Source organism: Nicotiana tabacum, chromosome 16, assembly GCF_000715075.1.
Source record: "Nicotiana tabacum cultivar K326 chromosome 16, ASM71507v2, whole genome shotgun sequence".
In the NCBI taxonomy this organism is placed as follows: Eukaryota; Viridiplantae; Streptophyta; class Magnoliopsida; order Solanales; family Solanaceae; genus Nicotiana; species Nicotiana tabacum.
In genome coordinates, this window is record NC_134095.1 from 166,072,850 (window position 1) to 166,084,556 (window position 11,707).

The 11,707-nt window shown below is 36.4% G+C and overlaps 1 protein-coding gene across 1 annotated transcript; it reads right to left on the reverse strand.

The window, feature by feature from the left end:
- Nucleotides 1-3,551: 3,551 nt before the first annotated feature.
- LOC107776998 (uncharacterized) lies at nucleotides 3,552-8,180 on the reverse strand. Its single transcript, XM_016596962.2, has 5 exons — nucleotides 7,464-8,180; nucleotides 5,895-6,113; nucleotides 4,387-4,485; nucleotides 4,114-4,215; nucleotides 3,552-3,844 (listed from the first exon to the last, which is right to left on the reverse strand). Exons 1-5 carry the CDS (start codon nucleotides 7,980-7,982, stop codon nucleotides 3,626-3,628), a joined length of 1,158 nt encoding a protein of 385 aa, XP_016452448.1. The 5' UTR covers nucleotides 7,983-8,180; the 3' UTR covers nucleotides 3,552-3,625.
- Between the last annotated feature and the right edge of the window lie 3,527 nt (nucleotides 8,181-11,707).

Genomic DNA, 11,707 nt, shown 5'->3' on the forward strand with positions numbered 1-11,707 from the left:
TTTTGTTGGGTGAGAGAAATCCGATTGTAGATGTGCAAAACATAATAATTGATTAAATATAAAAGGATTTTTAAGGGGTCGTTTGCTAGGATGTATTAGGGAAAATAAAATATGTATTAGCTTTGGTATTATTAATCACTTATTTGATAGTGTGTTAGTTATATACCATATTCGGTATTGTTCTTATACATAACAAAATATGGCATTAATTAGGGGTGTACATAGGCCGGGTTGGTTCGGATTTTTCAATTACCAAATCAAACCAACAATCTTGGATTTTTAAATTTATAAACCAAACCAAACCAACAAAAGTTGGGTTTTTCAATCACGATTTTTCTCGAATTTTTCGGATTTTTTCCCGACAAAATCTTCGTAGCATAAAATTTATTAATTTGTGCTCTAATATTTCTTAGGTCCTAGTAGGATAAAACCATATAAGATATTGTTACTCAATAAAATAATACTAAATAATGTGAGATGAGTCATGATTATACTAAAATACTCAACAAATCGCATAAGATAAATATTACTAATTAATAAGCCATAATAAAAATAAACATAAACTAAAAGTACTAAGTCATGTTAAAATAAGTACGACTAATAAATACTAAGTATTAATTACAGGACAAAATGATATTAAAAGTGAGTTATGCATTTTCACTATCTGAATCAATGCAAAACTAAAAAAAATATATCTAATACTATTATCATTTCTAGTATTGAATTGAATTTTTTTTGTTAGCATTAATATTGATTTGATTTGATTTTGCTTTGGGCTTTATTTGAATTACTAACTTTTATTGGCTATAAAACATATTTGACCATTTAAAAGTTCTAAGTCCAAGCTTGAAATAATACATTAAAAGAGAGAACTATTAAAGAGTTTAAACTATATTTATAAATTACATTACAATAATTATTTTTATGTATAAAATATTCATAAAACTTGTATACATGTAATATCGGGTTGGTTTGGTTTCAGTTTCACTTTTTTTTAGTTAAAACTAAACCAAACCAATTATGGTCGGGTTTCTTTTCCTAACACCAAATCAAATCAAATCAAACCATAGTCCGATTTTTTTTCTCGGTTTGACTCGGATTATCGGTTTAGTGTGGTTTGTCGGTTTTCTTTGTACACCCCTAGCATTAACAATACCATAATTTTTAATACATGGCTAAACATGTATAAAGACAGAACTGCTCTTTCAAAACCTTTTCTAAATCCTTTTCCAACCTATCGGAGGGTATTTTTAAAAATAATTTTTTTTTAAAAAAAAAAACATTATGCAATGCATGTTATTTTTAATACATCACACCAAACAGTCAATAACAAAAATATTCCCAGCATAATTAATTTCAGTATAACTAATCCAAATATTACTAATTTCAATGTTGCTAATACTCCATATTTAATACTATACCTATATTACCTACCAATTGACCCCTAAAGTGTTTTGGTAGTAAGATAAGGTTTGGATTGTGTCGATAATGATGGTTGTTCCAAGAAAGAATTAAGCAAAAAGAGAATAATTGATGATTAAATATAGAAATCAATGGGACCATCATCATGATATGTCTTCCTTTTTTTGCCTATTGTTTTTCCTCTAACTTGTTAAGAAATCAAAAGAAGATAAGATTGAATTCAAGAATTAAACTTTTAATTTAAGGAATTAAATAATAAAATAGAGAAACTACAACTCATGACTCTCTTGATGAAGAACGATGTGGTAGAAAAATATGACTACCTTAATTTAAATTACTGAAATTGACTTCTTTGTTGTTTTCTCTCCGTCCAATGATGTGAAGGTTTTTGTCCATTTTATAAAAATCCTTCCTTCCTCACTTTCTCTCTCACCCTCTCTTTGGAAATTTTGTCAAAAATTCATAAATGTTCGACGAAATTTGCTTACACGTAAATTACGTAATTGCATGGTTCTGAATCATTAAAAGGAAAAGAAACTCAAATACTTCTTCCATTTTATTTAATATATCGGTATTTGATTATACACGAAATTAAATATTAAAAAAAACTTTTGAAGCATTAAATGTATGTTTAAGATATGTTATCTTAAATATGTCATGCTCTCTGTTTGTATTTATTAGAGCATATTTTTAAGATTTTGTATAAAAAGTTTTAAGTTTAACAATTAAATATAGAAAAGTTAGCATATTTTTTAGATTTTATATAAAAAGTTTTTAAGTTTAACAATTAAATATAGAAAAGTTTCCTTTTTCTTATACATTTTCAAATGAAAGCCTTATTCATTGACCGATTTATCCGTAGCTCATCTCTCTTTTATGAATATCTGGTTGTCTTGGATGATTCAACCATAATTTGAAGGGAAAGTACAATATTTCAAAAGGTTATACATTTTTTTGAGGATTAAGGCTCGAGGTCAAAGTGTGGGGTCGGGGAAGGAAAATATTTTCCATGAAAAATTATTACCGTGAAAAATATTTTTCTTAAAAATAGATAGTGAAGTATATCCATAAACAACAAATTAAATGCTCAAAAATAAATTCGAGTAAGTAGCAATGAATGCTCACTTTTCTAAAATTGTTTATTTCTAAGTATGTCAAAGCAAAACAAAAGACAAAATCACTTTTTTACTGACAAGTTTATAAAGTGCAGTCGGTGCATAAAGTATTCCGCATTCATATAGGGTCCGAGAAAGGGCCGCACACAAGGGTGTGACGTAAACAGCCTACGCTAATGCAAGTATTAGTGACTGTTTCTACGGCTTGAACATGTGACCTATAGATAACACGGAGATAACTTTATTGTTGCTCCAAAACTCCCCTTTACTGTGCAACTCTATATGACCCTTAATTCTTTTCTTCATAATTAAATTAGTGCAACAGTTCATAATGGTGAAAATAACCCCTTAATGTTTGATGGAAATGTTAATTATATCTTTAGATTGATGGGATGATTTTTTTTTTTCTTTTCCATTTGGAAATGTGACAGTTATTTTCCAGGTTGTGAGAATGGCTCTTAATGGTGGATTGCTACCAAGATAGATGGATGCTTTCAATTTTTCCAGGGAAAGAAAAGAAAAAGGATGACAACTAAATTCAGAAACTTTATGCGCCTATTAGAGAAATTAAGCTTTTTTATTAATATTTACTGACATTTTCTACCAAAGAATATCAAATAATTTGTGAAAAACTCTCTTGCATGGTGTAACTAGCATTGCCTATTGTATCCATTCTCTCTTACTTCATCTATTAGCAGAGCTTTTAGCATAAAAATGCAAAAGAACTCGTACCAATCGACCATATTTGCATCAAATGAATAAATACAAGTGTCCTGCACATATACACATTTGTCACATAACCATAATTAAATAATACTAAGGATTGAAACAAAAAAAGAACAACGGAATTCAAATAATATGAGCACTTTCTAACTCTTGTTTGCGACTGAGGAATTCAAATAATATGAGCACTTTCTAACTCTTGTTTGCGACTGAGGTGCAGTTATTATTGTGCTTTCTAACTCTTGCCAGCAAATCTTCCACCATACAAACAAAATGAATGCTGACGGGGGGGGGGGGGAGGTAAGCTTAAGAAGATTGTTTTCTACATAATATTGGAAGTTGAGAGTGGGGATGTTGGTTGAGCCTTAGAACTTATTATGGATCTGCTTTATGTATGTGTATTTACTTTCATCAGATCTGCGAGCTGCACGAACTGAACTTTTCGCTGCCTTTGAACGTTGACAACACTCTGAACTTTTCGATACTTTGCTTGTACAAGAATTGCAGCTATAGCTAGTCTCATGGTACACTTGTATATTGTTTTTAAACAAGTTCTTGTCATCTGGAGAATTGAACTCAAATTCCTAAAAGAAAATCACATTGAGTCATCAAAATACAGTTCATACTTCAAACTTCAAAGAACTGCAGATTCATGAATTTTAACCTTGATGTTTGACATGTATGCAATATATATCGAATAAAGCTATAACTTTGAAAGGTTCCTTTTTAGACGCAAGTAAAAACCACACTAATAGAGGTACTTAATCAGATTATTAATACTAAGGGGTAGTCCTTTGAAGCTTCAACGAGTACAACAATTCATGCGGCTTTATTTGGATCATGAGACACTTACCTCGGACTTCGTCTTGGTAGAATAAGGCGTTAAGCACGGATTTAAGTCCTTGAGAAGCATGTCATCTGGACTTCCGGGAATTGTAGGTTCAGAACTGAATTCCTAGAGAAAGAAAAACTTAGTTAACTCTCTGAAGCTTAAGCTTGAAACATAACAGCCAAATGCTTTCTGAATGAATCCTAACTTGGAGCAGAAACATTGGTTATTGAAACATAACAGCCAAAATCTTTGTTTCACATTTTCTAGTTCAGCTTATCGTTAAAACTTACTAACCAGAGAATACGCTGCTTCTTCTTGATCGTAATCTGGTGTCCTTGGGGAGCTACTAAGAGAATCATAACACCCTCTTATAGAGTACTTATCTGCCTTAACCTGTATGAAATATATAAGTCAGTCATTTTCAGAAATGGATTTGACAGGATATCACGCCTTTGTTACCTCCAAACAAAATGGATAAATAAGTAATCTGATGATTTGAACTCATCATTGATGTAAATAATTCCTCAATCTAATTGCAAATAACATAGCTTGACAACATAAAGAGATTGAAGTGTAATTTGACTTTGTGGTGGGGAAAAAAAATCTGCATACCTACGAGACGTTTAGCCAATGCAAAAGGAGGAACATGGAAAAAGATTTTAACAAGGTTCAGTATATAAAAATTTCTTCTATCAGTAATATAGCAGTACAACAACAACCCAGTTGAATCCCACAAGTAGAGTCTAGGGAGGGTAGTATGTACGCAGACCTTACCCCTACCCTGGGAAGGTAGAGAGGTTGTTTCTGATAGACCCTCGGCTCAAGAAGGAGCAGTAATATAGCAGTATTGAACTTTAATTGCTGCCTATGCACACCAGTACACCTAAATTTTCACATCATAGCTAATTTTGCTAATTTGCCATTGTGGTTAAGCAGTATAGGGAGACATGTACTATTAGGTAATCTTTTTATAGAACTCAGTTAATGATTTTGGTGGAAACTCACACCAAGAGCATATATTTGGTAGTAGAAAATTTGAAAAACTGAAGAACATAACTAAAAATGGACTTGGTCTCTTTCCTTCTAGCTTTTAAGTTGAAGATTGCTAAGATGGCTGAAAATATCAAACAATAATTGACTTCATTTAACTATAACAACAACAACAAACCCAATGAAATCCCACAAGTGAGGTCTAGAGAAGGTAATGTGTACGCACGCAGACCTTGCTCCTATCTTTCGAAGGTAAAGAGGTTGTTTCCGATAGACTTTATTTAACTAATACTGCTTATCTTTAGGAATACTGCCGTTCTTTTAATACTACGCCTATAGTATATCTTGAGTTTGATGTTAGACTGATACAAAGACAAAACCTCCACATGTTCAAGAAAATGGCTTCTTCTTAAACTTATGGTCTTATATTAACCTATGATGCTCGGACTCTCCGAAAATGTCGTCGGGTGCGTGTCGGATCTTTTAAAAGTAGCGTATTTTTAGAGGATCCAACACGGGTGCGACAACATTTTGGAGAGTCGGCGCAACATAGATACTAAGAATATTAGATAACTGGCTTATGGATTTATTAAAAAGTCTTGTGATCATCAGTGGCGGAGCCACATGCACCAAAGGGGTGTCGGTTTGTCGGAAAATTATACTGTATAGTTCGGTAATTTTTTAAAAAATATGTATATATACTATATAATGATACCCCTTGACTTCTTAGTGAGTTTATTTCTTTATATTTTGACTCCCCTTAATGAAAATCCTAGCTCCGCCACTGGTAATCATATTAAGCTGAAGGTTACCTCGGCAAGATCAACAGCAAGGCACTGTAGTTGGCCTGTAAGAGAAGTGACCTGCCTTTGAAGACTTGGTATAAGCTGCTTTGCCTGCTTGAGTTCTGAGCCCTGCTTCTCCAAAAATTCCTGAAGTTGAGAATTCATTACATCTGGGAATAGTATGGAGTTTTTCAGCGACTTTATCTCTTCCCTTTGCTTCAAACACAAATCCTTTAGCTTCTCAACCTGTTATCATTTGTAATTAAACTAGAAAATGAGATCACAGCACTATGTAAGCTTCAAGTTATAACGCGACAACAAGATATTAAATCCACCTTCCAATTTTCAATTGTTGGAGATGGAAGGGAGACAATTCTTAATTGTCTTTTCTTTCTGGTTCAATTCCAAGATTCATACGAGATAAACAAAAAGAAACAGATAAATAAAAAGTCAATCTTGGTTGTTGGATCCTTTCATCTAATACTAACATAAAAAAGGGCAGCCCGGTGCATTAAGCTCCCGCTATGTGCGGGGTCTGGAGAAGGGCCGGACCGCAAGGGTCTAGTGTACGCAGCCTTACCCTGCATTTCTGCAAAAGACTGTTTCCACAGTTCGAACCGTGAACTCCTACTCACATAGCAACAACTTTACCAGTTACGCAAGGCTCCCATTCCATCTAATACTACCATATATAGGCATATTCAATTAGATATGCAGCTTGCAACTCCACATCTATAATCAATGTGCCATAATATTTTTCTTATAACCCAGAAAAAGCGCTAAGGGTTAGTGGCGCACGATCCGAAACTTGGTGGGTAATGGGCCCGCTTCTCTATGTCGTGTATTATAATGTAATCCACCAAATTTTTGACAACTAAAATGTGCTATCTTCAATAAGAACATTCCTAAATTCCCACAGTATGCAATTAACAACTCCACAACCAAAGATATCAATACCATTTTAGCAGAAGCATACACTAAAAGAAAGCTAGTTATCAAACCAATTGTTCTAACACTAAAGAACCAAAAGATCTGCACATGTTCTAATTATCCTTATAACCTATCTCCTAATATTACTTTTTGAGAGTTTCCTCACATTTAATCCCTGCATAATCTAAAAAGATGCAACTTTTAATAAAACCCCACATTTTGGTCAAAATATTTCACTGCAAGTTAACATCCAATTATTAATGTAAAACATGCGAACATCCGGAGTACCACGTGGAATAATCAAGGTGCTCGTAAGTTGGGGCCAAACAAAAGGACAGTCCGGTGCATTAAGCTCTGGGCTATGTGCGAAATCCGGGAAGAGCTAGACGCCTAGACCACTGGGATATATCGTATGTAGCCTTACACTACATTTCTGCAGCAGGCTGTTTCCACGGCTCGAACCCGTGACTTCCTGATCACACGGCAATAACTTTATCAATTACGCCAAGGCTCCTCTTAGAGTTGGGCCCAAACACCACCGTCATAAAAAAACACTTATCACTATTCTTGAGCAAAAAAAATTCAATTTTTTGGGGAAAAATTAAGACTAGAATGGATTCTAATAGAATTCTAGCATTAAGCAAATTACACAATTTAACAACATACCTCTATGTTTTTCTCCTCAAGCATCAATTTGAGCTCAACAATTTGATCCTCTTGCTCCTTATTCATACTCAACAATTCTCTCTCACTTCTAAGCACCATAGCTAAAGTCCTAGTATTCCCTTTGACTTCAATCAACGCCTTTTTCTTCTCACTACCTTCTTCTCTTTTCACTCCTTTAAACAGCTTCTTATGCAGAGCACTCAAACCAGTACCCCTTTTCGCCGTCTTCTTTAAATCTTCCGCTACAAAATCCGCCACTTTTAATTCTCCTTTCCGATTTAATTTAGAAGATGATGACACGGATTTGTGCTCCACGTATTTCTTGACTAAAGAGCCTAAATTGTGGCGCGTAGTGGATGGAGCTTGAGGGCGCGTGAGAGCGCGTGATGAGATTTTAGAGGGGTGGTGATTGCGCTGGTTGTGGGTTTGAGGGGTTAGGTCGGTAGAGGAAGAGGGGGAAGAATCTATGGAAGAAAATGTGGCATTGGCATAGCGAGAAGATGGCTTGATTGAAGCCATTAGATGGGATTGATGTGTTGTTTTTTGAAGTGATTAACGTTTTGAGTTTAAGACAGAAAATATCATTTCTTGGTGGTTTTGTCTGTGTGTGTGTTATAGGAGAGAGTGAAAGTGAGGTGGACTCTGAGATGGAGATGATAGAGGAGAAGGTTTTTGGCGGCTGTCCGAATTCAAATTGTTTTGGCGAGGAAGGCGCTCCCTGTTATTTTCGGGCCCCATAATCCGTGAAATACTAGTAGTTGTTTGAAAAAATGACACTATAGTAACTCTCAAAATAATAGTTGAAAAGATGTATATTTATATATATATATATATATATATATTTATGTATGTTTGTATACGGTCAAAACCAGGCTCATCTATTGCATGACAGATCGAGACTGAAATGTGATGAGTTGAAGATTGACCCTGGGCTCCATCGAACCAAGGTACGAAGTTAGAACATACGTCTTCAAGATCAACGAGCTCGTGACTCTGAAACCGACCCCGACTCCGAACAAGCTCGAGGAAACATTATCGGACCAAATAACGGAAGGCCGAAATATCTGCAACTGGTCGGATGTCACGGCGGGAATCTCGGCACGTATCAATGAAAGACCGATTAATTAGAAAATCATGAGATTCCTTACCTTTTATAGAATTGTATCAGTAGTATGACTCCCCTTTATAAAGGGGGTCTAATTGTTTGTAAGACACATTGCAACACGCATCCTAAAGCAATATACTATTATTACTAGTTCTTATTATCTTATTATTCTATTTTGATACCGATTAAGGTACTTTTGACTCGAGGATGACCGACATTCAAGGCCAAGATTGTTCAACTTGTGTGGTTTGCATTTATTCTTTATTCATTGATTTCAATATTAATATGATTTTCTTAATTTGTATCACGTTAGATCACGTATCCTTAAAATAGCGTATAAATTCAATTGTTATCAGATTTTGAGGGTAAACAATTTGGCGCCCACCGTGAGGCTAAGGATAATAGTGGTTATTTGATATGAATTTCCATAACACACACTATTTTACGCTTGTTCTTTGAAGTGTCTCTGATTTCAGGCTTAAACTCAAAATGTCAAACTCACAATTAGCACCTCTACCTGCTGACGACGAGTTTAGTAACCACGGTGAAAACAATAACATAGCGCCCGGTAACTAGGTAATGCTCGTTGATCCCGTCAGAATTCCAATTATGGACTCGTTAGACGCTAATTCGCTTGTGGTATCGACACAAGCCTCTCTACTGACCCCGAGAATAATATCTGCGGTGGAGCCCGGTCGACAATACAGAATACTCAAAATAATAGACGAGATGGGGTCATCTACGGATGATCTTCGAAATGTTGCGGCTCAATAGGCGGCAATAGTTCAGTTACAAAACCAGAGTCGCATACCGAGCAGGATCGAGCCCGTCCTGTCTCGAGAGATCACTCGCATGGAGGAACCGGTCGCGGAAAGGTCGAGTGGGAACGAGTAGGATAATAACCCCGAGATCATAAAAATGCTCGAGGAGCTGACAAAGCGAATAGAATCAGGGGAGAAGAAAATCGGAGCAAATGACAAAAAGGTGGAAACCTAAAATTCTAGGGTTGACCAAATCCCGGGAGTACCGCCGATATTGAAAGGCTTGGATTCCAAGAAGTTTGTACAGAAACCTTTCCCTCCGAGTGCAGCTCCAAAGCCAATCCCTAAAAAGTTCTGCATGCCCGAGATTCCTAAGTACAACGAAACGACCGACCCAAACGAGCATGTCACTTCATCCACATGCACCATCAAAGGAAATGACTTGGGGATGATGAGATTGAGTCTATCTTGCTGAAGAAATTCAGAGAAACCCTGTCAAAAGGAGCTATGATATGGTATCACAACTTACTCCCTAATTCTATTGACTCATTTGCCATGCTTGCAGACTCTTCTATGAAAGCACAAGCTGCGGCTATCAAGGTCGAAACCAAAAAATTGGACCTCTTCAAAGTAAGGCAAAAGGATAATGAAATGCTCAGAGAGTTTGTATATCGACTTCAAATGGAACGGATGGATCTGCCACCAGTCGCTGATGATTGGGGGCGTTCAAGCTTTTATCCAAGGACTCAATGTTCGAAGTTTGGTGGCTTCATATCAGTTGAAGCAGAATCTAATAGAATATCTAACTGTCACCTAGGCTGATGTGCACGACCGATATCAATCGAAGATGATCAACTAGGGGATCCTTCCGGGTCCGTTTATCCTGTTAGACCCATCGTCAGAGTCAAGAGAGATATCACTCGTGAACCAAGATCGAATAGGGATCAGTATCAACCTTACAGTGAGGATCGAAGAAATAATGGGTTCGGACGGGGTTCTATGCGAAATGAAAGGAGAAATGATCGAGGTAAGAGCAACCGGGGACTTATGAGCAAGAACGGTTTCGACAGGCCCATCGGACCTAAAGAAGCACCAAGATTATCAAAATATAACTTTAACGTTGATGTTGCTGCCATCGTATCGGCTATCGGACGCATCAAAGATGCCAAATGGCCTCGACCTCTACAATCTGACCCAGTCCAAATGGATCCGAACCAGATGTGCAAATATCATGGCACTCACAACCACAGAATAGAGGATTGCCGATAGTTGAGAGATGAGGTAGCCTGATTATTCAACAACGGGCATCTTCAAAAATTGCTGAGTGACCGAGCAAAGAATTATTTCAGAAATAGGGACTCTAGTAAACAAATCGAGCAGGGGAACCTCAACACGTCATTCATATGATCATCGGAGGGGTCAATGTTCCTTAAGGTACGATGTTAAAGTGCACCAAAGTATCCATCACAAGGGAGAAATGAACTCGAGATTACATACTAGAAGGAACTTTGTCTTTCAACGCCGAGGACACAGAAGGAATCATGCAGCCCCATAACGATGCACTGGTAATATCTGTACTAATGAATAAATCTCGAGTTAAAGTGTGTTAATTAATCTAAGTACTTCGGCCAACATCATTCGATCGAGGGTTGTAGAATAACTCGGCCTATAGGACCAAATCGTGCTTGCAGCCCGAGTGCTAAACGGATTTAACATGGCTTGTGAAACTACTAAGGGAGAAATAACATTACCGGTAAATGCCGTCGGGACCATCCAAGAAACCAAGTTTTATGTGATTGAGGGGGACATGAGGTATAATACCTTGTCCGGGAGGCCATGGATTCACAACATGAGGGCAGCGCCTTCGACTCTTAACCAGGTGTTAAAATTCCCAACGCCAGGAGGAATTAAAACAATATACGGGGAGCAACTGGCCGCAAAGGAAATATTTGTAGTCGAAGAAGTGATTCCGGTATAAACACTAGCAATATCGAAGGAACCAAGTTCGAGTACAAAGAGGGAAACTAAATATTCCCTCTGTTCCAGTTTATGTGAACCTATTTCCTTTTTGGTCCGTTCAAAAAGAATGTTCCCTTTCAAAATTTGGTAATAATTTAGTTTAAACTTACAATTCTACCCTTAACGAGAAGCTTTTATAGCCACACAAATAATCTAGGCCCCTTTTTGACTTGTTTAGGACCACAAATTCCAAAAGTCTTTATTTTTTCTTAAATTTCGTGCCTAGTTTAACAAGTTCATATATATTAGAACGGAGGGAGTAGCAATTATCGGCACCAGCCACGACCCAATCGAATAAATAGGGGACCGATGAAGACGATGATTACGGGGTTCCCAGATTTTTTATAGTTCCCGAGGAT